Below are 17,203 nucleotides of genomic sequence, written 5' to 3'. Positions count from 1 at the left end.
AATAAACGGTACTATTGAAAACTCGGCCATATATGTAGTTTTAGTGAACCAATTTGAGAATGAATAAAAAAACAAAAGAAGAAAAAAGACTTGATTCATCCATCAACTGCCAATTTAAGCATTTATTACTCCACTTTTCAAAAAATGTTAATTTTCATAGTCATATATACAATTTTTATTTAAAATATCCTTATTTTCATAATAAAGTGGAATATATATGGTTGTTGCTTTTTGAAAAATGAATATATATGGTTGTTGATGGTCACCTTAATGTTGTTTTCCTATTGATTAATATATATACATTGACCTTAATTTCTCAATATATATATATATATGTATATGTATATGCATTGACCAACCATGCATCGACCTAGATAAACAAAAACAAGGACTTCAAATTTGTCTAAAGATGATGTTATATACTTCTAGTCTTACTATATACAATTATGTATGCAGATCTAAATGATCTATAATGCAAAATGCCAAATAATATTTTGCCAACTAATTATCAACGAGCATGTGATTTGCTCATAAAGACAAAAAAAAACGACTTCTGATTTTTGTTCATGTTGTTGTTGTTGGGAATAGTATCATAAAAACATGAGATGTAATAATACATTTATTATTTATTTAATAAAAGAGTTTATTTATTATTTTATGTGCATATATTAATGAATATGTTATGAATATCACTAAAATTTTATGATTATTTATGTGACTTTAAATATTGTATATAAGTGTTATATGCAAGAAGATAATATTTAAGGAAATAATCAAAGCGATGTTTGTAATGAATTTTATTAAAGTTAAGAATCTTTAATTAAAACATTACTAATACATGTCATTCCCATTTAGAATGGAATGATGTTATACGCACTGTTAATAAAGTGATATATTGAATGAGTGTATTACACATAATGAGATTGTGTGAAACCGGGACACAGACACAATATGAATTTCTGATAATTTCTATTAAGTATAGAAATTCTAATTGAGTATACTGATGGTCATATATAGAATGATCTTAATCCTGAGTTATTAGCATACTCCTATTTATGAATTTGTGTCTTTTAACTTACTCAGTACGGATTTCAAGATTTCTAAATCCTATTCTTTGTATCTTGGAGACGTGGTGAAGTGGATAGCTGAGAATGTTAATATACAAGATGGAATCCATTCATTCTTGAGAAAGAAGTAGATAAATAATTTTCTTTAGGGTTAATTCGGTACTTAGACTAGTATGAGCTCCGATTCATGAATTTGTTTTATGAGTTACTGTCCATTAGAAAATCAATGGTACTCAAGGATAATTAGGGAGGTTAACAGATTTCACCTAGCTCTAATTATAAATTATTTACAGAGGACTGATCTATATGTAATGACTATATCAAATGGACCCTTTACAGTTTAGAAGTAATTTATATCTATAATTACGAGAGTCTAATTCCAAGTTTATGGAAGATCAACTTTTAGAATTAATAGAATTAATTAATTAATTAAAAAGTTTTAATTAATTATTAATTTTATTGGAGTTCAAATTATAGGTCTATGAGTCTATGTGTCGTCCTTGTAATCCTACAAGATACTAAGGGCAAAATGAGAATTTTAAAATAATGAAATTTTAAATAAAACGCTCAAGGATAATTAATTGAGAGTTAATTATAAATTAAATAATTAAAGGAGAGGGGAAATTTTATTTTCAAAATCAATTAGAAGTGAGAGATAATTATCAAGTTTTATCTTAGAGATAAAGTTTAAATTTCTTCTGAGAGTCTGACTACTACTCTATAAATAGGAGATTGTAAAAAATTAGATAACACAATTTTTGCTCTCCCTAACTTAGTGGCCGAATTTCATAGAGTGAGGAAAGGAAAAATTTTCTCTAAAATTTCACGTCATGCATGTGTTAATGCAGTTGAAAAACTTGAGTGTTTATTTACTAATCTTATTTTGTTTCTGGTGTCCCCACACACGTCTTCATAGAAACGAATGGGATACAATAACTAATAGGCAAAACCCTTAATGGGATATGTAGGACACGTACATTTATTACATTGAAATGAATGGTGAAGGCTAATGAGAAAACCAATTGGGTAATATGGGGTCAAACGAGAGGTGTTGTCCTAGTGCAATCACATGGTATTGTCTTCATGATTTCTTATATGTTAGAAATGAGCACTAAATTGTTCTTTGCAATTTTCTTGCTATTCTTCTCAACCCCACCACACCATGAGAACACAAAATTTTGTAACAGGATGTCTTAGGCGCGTCCCTATTAGAAGGGGTCACATATTTATATTAAACTTAATGCAACCCTCCATTTCAAATCTCAATCAACTTCTCTAAAGGCTATTACAGCGTTGTGTGGGACATATCGTTATAGACTCCGTTGTCGTTGCCTGCTTATTTCAGGACACACAAGATTTCTGCTTATTCATATTATTGATAGCTTTTTCATTGCCAATATAGCCACTCATTTTGTATGTTCTCTGTCAACAAGAATAAAGAAGTAAAACTCTGAATAAAGTTTCTTGTAATGTTTTTTGAGAAGACAGAGCCATGTGAACTTTGAAATGTTTGTCTGTTGCAAATTTCTAATATACCAAGTTGCCTCCACAACCACTTGTTTAGAAGCTTTAATCCTAAAGGTCAATTCCTCTCTCTCTCTCTCTCTCTCTCTCTCTCTATATATATATATGTATATAAAGGCACCGTTACCACACAACCTAATAAAATCATCACATCCACTACTAGAAAATCATTTGCAAATTCTAGTCCCGAGGCGTGTTCTAAAGCAATAACATAGAAAGAATGAAATGGCATTTGGATTGCGTGGTATTGTTCATGGTAAGAAGGCTCTTCGTCGGACACTTTCCGGCCTTAAAGAAGCAGCTCTGAAGTCTACAACCGTCCCGAAAGGCTACTTTGTGGTGTATGTTGGAGAGCACGAGAAGAAGCGGCATGTTGTACCCTTGTCGTACCTGAACGAGCCTGCATTTCGAGAACTGCTAAGTAGGGCAGAGGAAGAGTTCGGATACGAGCATCCGATGGGTGGACTCACAATTCCCTGCAGCGAAGACATCGTCATTCATCTCACTTGTCAGTATTGAATCCACACATTGAAAAAAAAAAGTCCAGAAACAGTTTTGTAGTCGTTATACTTCTCCCTTTTTTTATTTTTATTTAGATAAAGGAGGTTCTTTTGACCTCTCTCGAGAGTTGTAAATAGAAATCAATAATTTGAGAGTGAAATGAAGAGGTTTGTGATCTCTATATTATACCTCAGCAACCATTCTTTACAAGATCTGATAAGCCAAGCTGAAGAAGAATTTGGATTTAATCATCCAATGGGCGCTCTCAAGGTTCCCTGAGGAGAAGAGACTCTCATTGATCTTATTTGCTTGAATGCATCATAGGCTACATTCTAATAGCCGACAAATTATCACTAACAAAAATCATTGTTAGATTTTTGTAAGGCCTATACATATGCCAATACTACATTTTTGTGTAAAGATTTTTCCTTGGGGACTGAAAGGAAAATTTCCCTAAGAATGATATAAATGGACACTTCTGCAATTGTCTTTTAATGAATTATTTGTTTTCGGATCTTTTCTCTTTAGACCGCTGTAGAATCGATGTCAATTTTCTTTTTTCATATCTGTGGTGGCAGCAAATGTGAAACTATCCTGACAGAGATTTAAACGATCAGCATCAAATGCCCAATATTTTTGCAAGTTTCATTTAATTGTATTTGACAGAGAAGAACTTTATGTACTCTTTGACAAGGCTGTCTACATTTAGAAGCCGTGGTTCCAATGGTTATAGTTGTTAAGTTCATATGCATTTATTGTCAGTAATAATGTACTATAACCACAAGACTTTCCTTGTCGTATACCACATGTTGTCCTTTCATTTTTCTTGTCCCTGTTATGAAAGCTCCACCAAAATGGGAGTTCTTGTTGGGATATTACACGAGAATTTAGAATCGAAACTAATTTAGTAATATTACCTTTCATCAAGGCCTTTGACTTAGTTATAAGAACTAGCCTCAGAGATCAAGCAATGAGAATCGCCCGATGGATATCGAGCCATTCCTTTAAAAGAAAAACTTCATTCGTTCAAAGACTCCTAGCTAGCACATCAAATATTGTTAGTCCTCTAAGGATGAACATGCGCCTTGTCTCAGTAACATTTTGTCTCAACATGTTATTTTAGTTGATTCTCAGTAGTCATTTAATAATGGCCACTGGTGATTCCATGAACAAAGAGGTTACTTGGTTAATAGAAGATGGTAGTGTTAGGCTTCCGAGTACCTGCAATACAAATCAACACACAACCAACACAAAGAAAACACCACAGCTAGACTATTGAAGGAACCTCAACCAAAGGATCCAATTCATTAATCGTCACTGAAACAACCACGAGCTCAGCTCGGATAGGAATACAACAGTAAGAATAATTCTCTTTCGATACCCTTTCTCCTACCCCATTCTCTCCCTTAAACCCCTCAATCCGTTGTAACCTCCCTACTCTCTAGGCACTATTCCCTAGCCTAGCCTAACCGTCTAAGCCAGCTCAGCAACCTTCCTCACGCACTCACATCCCTTCCCCAACCAAAAATGTTGCGAGCTCTTCTAGAGTACGTCCGTTCATATTTATTCCTCCTAGGCTCGGTTGTAAGATTACTCCCCTCCTCAAAAGAGACTATGTCCTCAAGGTCGAAGGTAGGGAAACGGACTTGCAACTCTTTGACAACTTCCCAGGTGGCGTCCTCGATGTCCCGACCCTGCCACTTAACCAGCACCTCCTTAAAGGAATGCCCCCTTGCTTCCTCAGGCGCCCCTATAGCACGCTCTCTGGAAACAGTGGTTCGGGAACGTCCGTTGCGGTGTCGACAACAACTGGTTCCTATGAAACCGCACGCCTACCGACCACTTTTTTTAGCATGGACACATGGAAAACCGGATGCACCCTGGAACCTTCTGGTAGCCGAAGCCTGTATGCCACTGGACCTACCTTGCCGATAACCTCAAATGGACTGTGATATTTTGGGGCCAACTTGTTGCTGGGGCGCCTGGCCACGGATCCCTGCCGATAAGGTTGCAGTTTCAGCCAAGCGAGCTCACCCACCTGAAACTCTCGCTCCACCCATTTCTGATCCGCATAGCGCTTCATTCGTTCCTGAGCGCGCTCCAAGTTGCAGCGTAACTGTTTCAGCTGGTCATCTTATTCCGAGAGCTGCATATCCATTGAACCAACTGCGGTTTTGCCCCCTGTATAGCGTACCAAAGTCGGGGAGCCCGACCATATAGTGCTTGGAAGGCCGTCATGCGAGTAGCACCGTGAAAATTGGTGTTGTACCAATATTCCGCCCAGCACAACGACCTACTCCAACGCCTAGGCTGGCCACTGGTGAAACACTTTAAATATGCCTCCAAACAATGATTAAGAACTTCTGTCTGCCCATCCGTCTGAGGGTGGTATGCCGAACTCATACGTAAGGTTGTCTGTTGGAAGCGGAATAGCTCTCTCCAAAAAAGGCTAGTGAACACCTTATCCCGATCACTCCCTATACTCCGAGGTATGCCGTGAAGGCGCACCACCTCTCGACAAAACACCTATGCCACCAACTTCGCAGTGAACGGCCGCTTGAGGGCAATGAAATGCGCGAATTTAGTTAAGCGATCCACCACCACGAAAATAACCTCATGACCATTGGATTTAGGCAGAGCCTCAATGAAATCCATCGATATGTCCTCCCACACTGCCTTGGGAATGGGCAGCGGCTATAGCAACCCTGCCGAGCTCGTAGACTCCACCTTGTTTTGTTGACAAACCCCACACTCAGCCACAAACCGTTGCACATCCCCTGCTATACCTGGCCAATATACGTTAGCACTAATTCGCTTGTACGTCCTTAGAGCCCCCGCGTGGCCCCCCGTCGGAGTTGAGTGGAATTCATCCAACAACTGTTGCTTGAGTTGGGAACCCGCCGGTATTACTATCCGACCTCAATGCAACAACACCCCACTCTCCACGGCATACTGACTTTTTGGTACCTCTCCGCTGCTCAATTGATCCTTGAGGGTGCAAGGTTTAGTGTCAGCGGCTACCTCTCGCTCGACGATTGCCATGTCTAGAGATTGAGGTCCCGAGATAGCCAAGAGCTCCCCTCCCTACATCCAACTGCCTCGGCGAGACAAGGCATCAGCCACTGCGTTCTCTCTTCCTGCTCGGTAGTTTATGTCAAACTCAAATCCCATCAACTTCACCAGCCACTTCTGTTGTGCCAGGGTACTAATCCGCTGCTCCAAAAGAAAACGAAGAGACTTTTGATCGGTACGCATAACAGACTTCCTGCCCAGAAGGTAAGCTCTCCACTTTTGGATGGCCAAAACCAGGGCCATAAGTTCCCTTTCGTAAACAGACTTTGCCATTGTTCTAGGCGACAACCCCTTGCTAAAATAGGCTATTGGTTGCCCTTGCTGTGATAGTACTGCCCCTACCCCTGTCCTTGAGGCATCCGTCTCCACCTCGAACGTGTCATTGAAATCGGGTAGGGCAAGGGCTGGGGTCTCCGTCATCCGCCGTTTGAGCTCTTGGAATGCTTGCTGTGCCTCTCTAGTCTAAGCGAATTCCCCCTTTTTTAACAACTCAGTCAAGGGCCGCGCTATGGTGCCGTAATTTTTAACAAAGCGGCGGTAATATCCTATCAAACCTAGGAAGCCTCGCACCCCTTTTACTGTGGCTGGGATTGACCACTCAACCATGGCCCATATCTTTCCCGAGTCTGCCGCCACACCCTCTTGTGAAATGCAGTGCCCCAAGTATTCCACGGTATCCTGGAAAAACAAACATTTTTTCAAATTGAGCAAAAACTCCCTTCCTTCAACAACCCCAACACAGTGCGTAGATGGCCGAAATGCTCCTGTGAACTGTGGCTGTAAACTAGTATGTCATCCAGGAACACCAAAAAAAATTTCTGGAGCAGGGGTTTGAACAACTCTGTCATCATCGCCTCGAAGGTAGCCGGAGCGTTCGTAAGCCCAAAGGGCATAACTAAGAATTCATAGTGCCCCTCGTGCGTCCGAAATGCTATTTTCTTGACATCTTCCCGCCTTATGTGTATTTGGTGGTACTTGCTCTTTAGATCAAGCTTCGAAAAGCAAGATGCTCCGTGTAGCTCGTCTAACAATTCCTCGATTATAGGAATTGGGAATTTGTCCGGCACTGTCAACTTGTTCAATTCCCGGTAATCCATACAAAAACGCCAACTTCCATCATTCTTGCGAACCAATATCACCGGGTTCGAATAGGGACTCTGGCTGGGTTTAATAATTCCTGCCATGGTCATGTCTGCAATCAAACGCTCAATCTCATTCTTCTGCGCATGAGGGTAACAGTAGGGCTTGATATTCGGGGGTTTTGCACCCGAGTGAAGCACAATAGCATGATCCCCTATTCTGGACGGTGGTAGTCCTAGTTTTCCCGATAACACCGATTCATATTCCTTCTCTAACTCCTCCATATAAGTCTTAGATGCCCCATCATTCCGGGTATTGGGTGAAATAGTGCTCTGCCATTGCACCAAATAACACTCTTCCCCCTTCTTGGCCATTTTAGCCACAACGGTAATCGAGATAGGTTCTTGAGATAACGCCGACACCCTAATCAACCGATGGACCTTCCCTTCCAGCTCGAACTCTAACCACATCTGTCAAAAATTCGCCCAAAAGGTCCCCAGCTGCCGGAGCCAACCAGCCCCCAACACCACGTCTACTCCTGAAATTTCAAACGGGTATAAATCCAACTCGAACTCTAACCCAGACACTCCCAAACGCACTCCGCGACATATGCTACCAATAGTCACGCAGTAACCATCGCCTACTTTTACAGTGTATTCCGGGATAATGGACACCGGCAGCTCCAACTCCTTAACCTTGTTTCCACTGATGAATGAAGAGTTGGCCCTACTATCGATTAAGATGGTTACATGTTTTCCCTGTATGTGTCCGTACATCTTCAAGGTATCGCCCCCATTGATTCCCGCTAAAGCTTGCAACCTCAAATCCGGTTGGATGAGCAGCAATCCTTCCTCCTTCTCTGAGTTCGTACTGCCACAGCCTTCCTCTGGTGGCGCCGCCTTCTTTTCTGGTTCGTCGTTGTCTTCCATCGTGGTCTCCATTAATTTGAAGGCTCCTGTCTTGCATCGGTGTCCGCCAACCCACGGCTCACCACATCGGAAACACTCCCGATTGTCCTTCCGCCATTGTTGTTCAAGCTGTGCCGCACTCAGACCACCGCCGATCTCCCTTTGTCCCCCTACAGCAGGCTTTTAGGTCTGCTCGAATAAGGGGCGTGGGTTGTTCACCGAAGCTGAACCCCACCTGGTAGAACCCAAACGGTTTGTCATTTGGTGAGGGAAATAGAGAGGTGGTGTGTGGCATGCCCTTCCACGTGTTCCTTGAGCTTCCAATTTGTTTTCCAGCTGTAAGCCTAGTTGTATAGCCTCGTGGACGCTCCTGGGTTGCCACATCCGGACATCATCCTGCAACTCCTGGCTCAGCCCATTCAGAAAAATCCCCAGAGTGGTAGCCCGATCCATTCCCCGAATTCGGGCTGATAACTCCTGAAAACGTTCTTCGTACTCCGCCACGGAGCCCATTTGTCTTAGGCCCACCAATTGTTCTTGGACTGACCTGAACTCGTTCGGCCCAAAACGGCCCGAAGGAAAATTTCAGCTCTTCCCAGTCCATACCCGGTTCCTCCTCCATGACCCACTCGTAGTATTCCCACGCCTTGCCCACGAGGAAATCCGTAACAACCTGGACATGGGCATCGAGTCAGACCATATGAACCCAGAAGTACCGCTCCGCTCTTCACTCCCAGACCGTCCATCCCTCTCCCTCGAAGGGTGATAAATCCACCCGAGGTGGACTCCCTCCTATCCGCCTTCGTGAAGGAATCAGATTGGGAGGTTCGCCTCCAGCCCAGGGCGGTAGCTCCTCTACTAACCGGCGACAGTCGCCCCCAAAATCCCAGCGCTTAGGACCGCGCTTCCTCTCTCGGTGGTAACGGTCTCCCGTCCAGGCTGCTGGCTGCTCCCTTTCAGGTGTTGTCCCCTAATGTCGCAGCCCATCTGTACACACCGTATAGTGCGGTCGTCTGGCTGGGGGGAAGCCCGCGGACGCCAGATCCCACGATTCACTCTGTCCGGCTACGGCATGGGTCTCCTTTACTCCGGCGGCAGGGGTGGTGGCCGCCTCCTTCCCTCGTTCCTTCGACGTGGAGTCCGGCAACTCGCGATTGAAATTCTCGAAGCTCTCCTTGACGAGGTTAGTTACCAGCTGAGGTAAGCCCTTGAGACACTCCTCAATTCGATCCAAACCTGTCAACTTCTCCGTCAACTCGTCTAGCTTCTTCTCTAATTCCTCCACCCGATCACCACGAGTAACTCCCTTCGTCATCCTCCGCTCTCCTAGATCGTGGATGTCTCTGATACCAAAATGTTAGGCTTCCGAGTACCTGCAATACAAATCAACACACAACCAACACAAAGAAAACACCACAGCTAGACTACTGAAGGAACCTCAACCAAAGGATCCAATTCATTAATCGTCATTGGAACAACCACGAGCTCAGCTCGGCCAGGAATACAACAGTAAGAATAATTCTCTTTCGATACCCTTTCTCCTACCCCATTCTATCCCTTAAACCCCTCAATCCGTTGTAACCTCCCTACTCTCTAGGCACTATTCCCTAGCCTAGTCTAACCATCTAAGCCAGCTCAGCAACCTTCCTCACGCACTCACATCCCTTCCCCAAACGAAAACATTGCGAGCTCCTCTAGAGTATGTCCATTCATATTTATTCGTCCTAGGCTCGGTTGTAACAGGTAGCAAGAGATATCAAATAGCAAACAAAGCCAAAAGACAATAATCTTGGAATCTGACAAGTTGAATGTGTATTAAAAACTGAAGATGTAGAATCAGATTAGCAAATTCTAGTTTACAACTTTCTTCAGTAGTCAAACGATTTGAATCTACAAAATTGTTTCTGTTGGTCCATGTTAGGGGTACAAATTAGAATCTATTCAAAATTGAGAAGTCAAATCAACGAAGATGTCTTCTCTGCAGGGAATTGTGAGTCCACCCATCGGATGCTCATACCCGAACTCTTCCTCTGCCATGCTAAGCAACTCTTGAAATGCAGGATCATTAAGGTAGGACACAGGTACTAGGTAGCACTTCTTCTCGTTCTCTCCAACATACACCACAAAGTAGCCTTTCGGGACGGTTGTAGACTTCAGAGCTGCTTCTTTATGACCAGAAAGTGTCCGGCGGAGAGCTTTCTTACCGTTAACAATACCACGCAGTCCAAATGCCATGTTGATTTTCCTATGTTGTTGCTTTAGAGGGAGTTGAGAGACTAGAATTCTCAAATAACTTTTGCCAGTAGAGAATGTGATTACTTGATGCAGAGGTGTGGTTATGTGCCCTTTTATATACATGAATGGGTCTTTTCAAAATCATCTAAAGCTTTGAAAGAAGTGGTTGTGGAGGCAATTGGGTAGATATTCAATTTGGAAGAGACATAAGGATTTGAAACTTCACATGGCATTATCTTCCAACTCATACATATTGGAAAGTTGGTTATGATTGAGGCATACATATATCATGATCAGTCTAACCATACCAGGAGAACAACTTACAAAGGACCCCACTTGAAACCAAAGATTTTCAGCAAAGAAGAACCACATAATCTCTTCCACAATAAAAAAACTTGTTCCTGCACATATGGGTTATATACATAACGTTAAGAGAAGTCAATGAATATTATTCACACCATCAAGAATGCATGGGAATAAATGGAAAAGTAAAATCAGTTACAAGAAGACCAATTTAATTTAATTTCTACGGATTAGTTTTATAATGTTAATACGTTATCCAGTTATTTAATGAAGTCATCCTTGGGTTTGGTCAAACTACATGTCTCTTTGAGTTTGGATTTTAGTCTCTAATTTGTTATTTTAAAGACGAAATTATTCATGAACTACATAAATAAAAATTGAGATTTCCTTGATTTGTCACTCTTGAATCTACATCATATAATTCATATCAAAGTGATCTAATATGCACAAGTAATCTGAGTGTCCAAAAATACTTTCATTCCTCAACAACCGTAAAAGCTTAAAACTTTTTTTTTTTTTTTTTTTTACCAGCAAAATTCAGTGGCTAAATGCTTAATAGTATTACAAGAAAAGTTTCTGTAACAAGCAAACGTAAATTGACCTTAAAACATATGTAAAGTGGAGTGACAGAAAAAGAGACTGCAGCTTGAAAAACTGTGTTGAGCACATTCTAGTTTCATGTTACATGTTAAATATCAAGTTGGTGTAGTTTCATGTTACATGTTAAATAAAATTTCAGCTTAACAATATGTCCCTCTCATGTCTGTTATCCTTTTTTTTTTTTTTTTTTTTTTTTTTTTTTCCCTCTCATTTTTGTTTTTCCCTTTTTTTTTTTTTTTTTTTTTTTTTATATTTTTATGAATGTACACTGCTTTTTCCACCAATTTACCAATTTTTTCTTTCCTTTTAAAAAAAAAAAATAAAGTTTATGAGGAGAATGTGTTGACAACAAAAAAGTACAATTGAATTACACCCAATATATCCTGATTCTTTTTTTTTTTTTTTTTTTTTTTTTTAAATTGGAAAGACAACACCATGTGATTGCCCAACTGCCTATGTCTCTCAATAGATCCCACATCCAAATGCCTCTTCAGTCTTCACTATTCATTTTACGCCAACAATTATACATGCTTTGGCCAACATACATATTTATCATCAACTATCTTCTATATATACACATTCATAAGGATGATATCACCAGCATCCCAAGTCCACGGCCTCTTTCAATCTCAACTCTCAGAGATCTCTAATTCGTTTACACAGTTGTTCTTGTTATTCTTATTTATTTATTTTTTCTCGAAAGATTACTCGCACATAAAGTGATGGGTTTTCATTTTCCCCAAGCACTTAACGCTAAGAAACTTCTTCAGAGGTCCCTCTCAAATGCAAGCCAAGCAGGCTCACCGGTACCCGATGTCCCTAAAGGCTATTTAGCAGTCTATGTTGGTGATGATGAGAGCAAAATGACGAGGTTTGTCATCCCTTTATCACATCTCAACCAGCCTATATTCCAAGAGTTGCTAAGTCAATTAGAAGAAGAATTTGGATTTGATCATCCAATGGGAGGCCTTACTATTCCCTGCAGAGAAGATGCCTTCATAAATCTCATTGCTCGCTTGAACGCCTTGTGATTAACCAATAGATAATAAATGCAAACAGAAATCTTTGTTACAATTTTGTAAGGCAGACAATGCCAATACTTCGTAGATATTTTTCCTCAGGAACCAAGAGAGAACTTGTCCCTGAGAATGATACTTTGTAAATATTTTCTCCATTGAGTTATTTGATTGGATCTTTTATCTCTTAATTAGATTCTTATATAGAATCCTTATCCATTTTCTTGACATCTGGTATGTAAAAGATTGTAGCTTCGAGAAAAGGATGATTTTGGCGCTGATTTGAAAAATAACTCTCAATTTAAGGTACAATAAAGTGATTTCTATAGACCACCATCGGGACCAAGTTTAACTAAAATCTCTAAGTTAAGACAATTAAACTGATATTTCAGGCGGGTGACTCAACTATGGTTCCAATCTCATGCTAAAGTAGAAGGAAATAGAGATCTAATACTTGAAAACGATAAATAGAAGATAAAGTAGTGATAAGAGAGAAGAAGACAAAATTTAATATGGTTTGGTAATATGTTTATATCCACGGCCGGACAAAGAATTTTTATTATTCCGTTTGCTTTACAATGAGTGTGTACATGAATATATAATGATTTCATCAGTCCATAGAAAAAATTGTTATGAGTTGACTTCTATACTTATCTTTCTACAATTAGGCAACCAATTTCCTGTAATTATACAGGAAAATTTGTTCGCACTAAAAATACGAAAGAATATCAATTACTAATTACAATAGTCAACTTAATATTTCAACAATAATCATCTTTCACTGATAAATCTTTCAATGCATACGAGAATCATTCAAGTTGGAGGTAAGTAATGGTAAACTGAGACGTTATTTGCAAAAACTTGTAAGTGCAAAGAAATCGTTTATAGTAGGTTATGGTTAATTATTACGACAACCAAAATCTATACGTTAAGTCCCATTTCTCTCCAGATCTTGACGTTAAAGCACTATTTGATGGAAAAACAAGTAATTGATTCAAGAAAAAGTTGCAACTCGCAATATAGTATTCATCTTTATGTATCGTACTGAAGGACATTTCCCTTTTGGCCCCTAAGGAAAAATATTTACAATGTATTGGCAATTTTTCGCCTTACTTAATCGAAACAATGATTGTTGTTAGCAATTGTCATCTATTAGTGTCTACCCTTGTAAGGCATTTAAGCGGGAAATGAGATCAACAAAAGAATCCTCCGTGCAGGGAATCGTAAGGCCTCCCATCGGGTGATCAAATCCGAATTCTTGTTCAGCCTGATTTAGCAACTCTTGGAATGAGGGCTGGTTCAGGAATGACACAGGAATCACAAACCTCTTCATGTTGCTCTCAGCCCCAACAACATACACTGCCAAATAGCCTTTTGGAACATCAGCTACGAGAGCTGCAGCTGCTCGGTTTCCATTTGGAGAAGACCTCCTAAGAAGTTGCTTGGCATTAACAACACCGGGCAAACGGAAACCCATTTTTATATATAAGTTTGTTTTTAAGGACGAAGAGGAAAGAAGAACAGAGAGAAAGATCTCAAAGGACTATGTTTAAGGACTTGGGTTTCTGCTTAACCGAATATTATGGGAATATATATAGTAAATCCTGGATAGGGTATAACGGATGAGGCTTCTAATATGATGGGGTCTATCGGGAGACATTGGGATCGAGCAATCATCTGGCATTGTCTTCCAACTCATCATTATGCAATTCAAGTTCTGTGATGAGAAGACTATATGTCCAAACTGGTCTAGCTAAAAAGCCAACAAATGCACCAGTTTGTGGATTAGATGAAAAGAAAATCTATTACTTGTTTGGAGGTAACTGGAACCAAAGTGGGGTTACATTAGAGACATCAGCACCTGAAGGGCCACATGGTTATGTTCTTCAGCTCATTCTAAAGAACTCGGCAGTGACCGATCGAAACTGTATAGTAGTTGGAGTACATGATGGTCCTTCTCAAATGGATTGGCGTAAACACCACATCTTCATGTGGACCTGACCAGACAAATTTTTTATATCATTTTTTTCTTCAGGCTATATTGTCAAGTAACAAGTAGGGTATATTGTCATTAACAATATCAAAATACTCGGAGTCAGTCCACAGAGCCATTTTAAATTTGAGTAACACAGAATATCAAATTATATTGAAAAAAGAAGGATAAGTTTTAAGTCATTGAAACTACAAACCGAAATTTGAGTGGAAAAGAAAAGGACATATGTTGGTCCTGAATACATCGTATGGTTGAGCTGTATTTTAAATTTAGGTTTTAGTTGGTTATTCCAAGTATCACATGACATTCTGAAAAAAAAAAAGGTAATAATCATAATAATAATAATAAAAAGCATATCCAACTAATGAATAAAATGAATAATATTTCATTCCTGAGTTTCTGTACAAAACAACAGAAAGCTTGCAAATGAAAACATTCAGCTGTTCTCATGTTCAAAAATGGTATCTTTCATGGCGACAGAGACTTCATAATATCTTTGAGCTAGAAATCTCAGAGTCAATTCTTATAATATGGTATCTGTCATAATGCTTATAATATGCCACTTGGTATTTATAATTTTTCACGGCGAAATCTTTCTTGTTAGGAAGTCCTTGCTCTTTGGCAATAATATTCCAAATTTGTATATAAATTAAATTTAACGGGTGTAAATGGAATTTACAAAATGGGTATATAAAAAAGTCAATGATATGGTTATTTAACTGTTCTAGGGTCCCTCTTGCTCGGGGTGTAAAAATAACTCAATAGAAAAATTTTATTAGTAAAATAACTTTTTTTAAATTTTTATTTGTAAAATGACCACTTTTTACAAAGAATGATTAGGTGGTCATTCTTCATAAAAAATGAAGAATGTCATTTTGCTAATTTTACTTTGTTGGATAGTCATTCTAGCATATTTCTCGCAACAATGTCCTTTCCTCCCTTTTTATTTTACTAGTTTGTACGCGCGTGACATTTTTTTTAAAATAATTGTTATACAAATTGTTGGGAAAAAAAGCTGAGATAGAAGGAAAAAAAAAGACGAAAACAGAAAAAATGTAAAATACAGCCGAAAAATATTAAAAAGTTAAAAAAAGAAAGAAAAAATGCGAGGATAAAAAAACAAAATTCGGAAAAGAACAAAAAAAATAAAAAGGAAAAAAAAGAAACATTCACGTAAAAAAATGTTGGTTGAATGTGGGGGAGAGAAACGTAAAAATAAAAAATATATTTATTAAGGTCACATTTGGAGACAGAAAAAAAGAATAATTTATAATAGGAGAAAAAGATAAGAATGAAAAAAGGACAAGACAAAAATAGAAAAGAGAGATGAAAAAATGGAGGAAAATAAAAAATACTTAAAAAAAGCCTACTTATGAAATGTTTCGTTAGTGAGGAAGAGGGTCTTAAAAAATTTAGATAAAAATATGCATGAGAAGAAATTATTTCAACGGTGAACTAGAGAGAAAAATATATTTATGATGGTCAATTTGCATGAAGGATAAAAAAGACGAATGTATGTTAGGGGAAAAAAGATAAAAATAGAAAAAAAGGGCGACAAAAAAAATTAAGAAAGGAGAGGAACAAAGGGAAGAAAACATAAAAATCAGAGGAGGAACAAAGGGAACAAAGGTAAAAGAAAAATGAAACTTGTCGTTAATTAGGGAGGATGCATGTTTCAATCAAAACGTTTCTTTTAATTAAATATTATATATGAGTAGATAAGTACAATAGATTTATGCCAAAGAGATTTTGATAATACAAATTTCATATTCGAAAGAAAAAGAGAAAAAAAATAATATAGCAGCAATTTACCTAAATGAGTAAGAGATACGAAATTGCTCAGGGGTACACATATAAGAAGAAAAAGATATTTACATGGACACACTTGAAGAAAAAATTATTTTAATGGAAAACAATAATAATAAATTCATAAAAGTCACATTCAATAAATTATATTTTAGATAACTGCAAGAAAAACAAACTAGGCCTCGTTCATTTCACCGATTCGAGTTTTCAGTTTTAGGTTTCTACAGTAAAAATCTCTCAAAAAATGTCACATCTAACTTTTTCTGCTACAGTGAAAAGCTCTTAAAAAATGTCACATCTCAGCTCGAATTGAAAACTCGAATCCGTGAAGTGAACGAGGCCTAAGGAAAAATGATAAAGAAGATATTAAAATATATAAAATATTTGGGGGAATTGGGAAAGCAACCCGAAAGGCTGAAAAATGAAAAGAAATAAAAAAAATAAAGATAAAGAAATGCAAATAAAAAAGCTAGGAGCGCCAAAAAAAAAAAAAAAAGAAAAAGAAAAGACCAAAAAAAGGAATGAAATAGAAAACACAAAAAAAAGAAAGAAAAATAGGGGAGAGGAAACGGACAAAGCGTTTCCTCCGTTTCACTCGCCTTCCCACAGAAAACGGGTTCTCTTTTAGGGTGCGTTTAGTTGCAATAGGAGAATGTAAATGTGAATGATAATAGAATAAAATGAAAAGAAAAGATGATTTATTTATTTGGTTCTACTTTTACAAATGTAATGAAATGAGATATGAATATTTTCATGTTGATAAAATTACCCCTCATGCTAATATAACTCATATCATATATATTAATATAATCATTTAATAATTAATATTATAAGATTTATTATTATAATACAATCATAATATATAATATAATAAAATAATGATATTGTGATTATTTTATATTATAATGTTACAACTATACTATATTATATTATTAGAAATATAGTATAATTATAAAATGTAATAATATAATATAACATATTATAATTATAATATGTAATATAGTATATTATCATTTCTAATTATAGTATATTATCTATTATAATATAAATTTATATTGTAATTATATAAATACTTAATTATAATATTATAAAATATAA

The 17,203-nt window shown here is 37.9% G+C and overlaps 3 protein-coding genes across 3 annotated transcripts; 1 reads left to right on the top strand and 2 right to left on the bottom strand.

The window, feature by feature from the left end:
• The first annotated feature begins 2,749 nt into the window (after positions 1-2,749).
• Positions 2,750-12,321, top strand: LOC21398576. Its single transcript, XM_010103589.2, has 3 exons — positions 2,750-3,103; positions 3,787-3,809; positions 12,011-12,321. Exons 1-3 carry the CDS (start codon positions 2,817-2,819, stop codon positions 12,319-12,321), a joined length of 621 nt encoding a protein of 206 aa, XP_010101891.2. The 5' UTR covers positions 2,750-2,816.
• LOC21398577 (auxin-responsive protein SAUR20) lies at positions 10,094-10,387 on the bottom strand. The gene has a single exon (XM_010103590.1). It carries the CDS (start codon positions 10,385-10,387, stop codon positions 10,094-10,096), a length of 294 nt encoding a protein of 97 aa, XP_010101892.1.
• Positions 12,322-13,465: 1,144 nt separating the features above from the next.
• On the bottom strand, positions 13,466-13,783 carry LOC21398575 (auxin-induced protein 15A). The gene has a single exon (XM_010103588.1). The coding sequence runs from the start codon at positions 13,781-13,783 to the stop codon at positions 13,466-13,468; it is 318 nt and encodes a 105-aa protein (XP_010101890.1).
• Between the last annotated feature and the right edge of the window lie 3,420 nt (positions 13,784-17,203).

This window comes from Morus notabilis, unplaced genomic scaffold (genome assembly GCF_000414095.1).
Source record: "Morus notabilis unplaced genomic scaffold, ASM41409v2 Scaffold717, whole genome shotgun sequence".
Lineage (NCBI taxonomy): Eukaryota > Viridiplantae > Streptophyta > Magnoliopsida > Rosales > Moraceae > Morus > Morus notabilis.
Note: the sequence above shows the minus strand (reverse complement) of the source record. Positions and strands in the feature narration are given on the sequence as shown.

What these genes read in the sequence shown, in the direction of transcription:
- LOC21398576 (XM_010103589.2), top strand. Translation starts at nt 2,817, where the DNA reads ATGGCATTTGGATTGCGTGGTATTGTTCATGGTAAGAAGGCTCTTCGT. An exon ending in GTCATTCATCTCACTTGTCA is followed by an intron (nt 3,104 to 3,786) that starts GTATTGAATCCA and finishes CTCTTTGACAAG; the next exon opens with GCTGTCTACATTTAGAAGCC. An exon ending in GTCTACATTTAGAAGCCGTG is followed by an intron (nt 3,810 to 12,010) that starts GTTCCAATGGTT and finishes TCGCACATAAAG; the next exon opens with TGATGGGTTTTCATTTTCCC.
- LOC21398577 (XM_010103590.1), bottom strand. Translation starts at nt 10,387, where the DNA reads ATGGCATTTGGACTGCGTGGTATTGTTAACGGTAAGAAAGCTCTCCGC.
- LOC21398575 (XM_010103588.1), bottom strand. Translation starts at nt 13,783, where the DNA reads ATGGGTTTCCGTTTGCCCGGTGTTGTTAATGCCAAGCAACTTCTTAGG.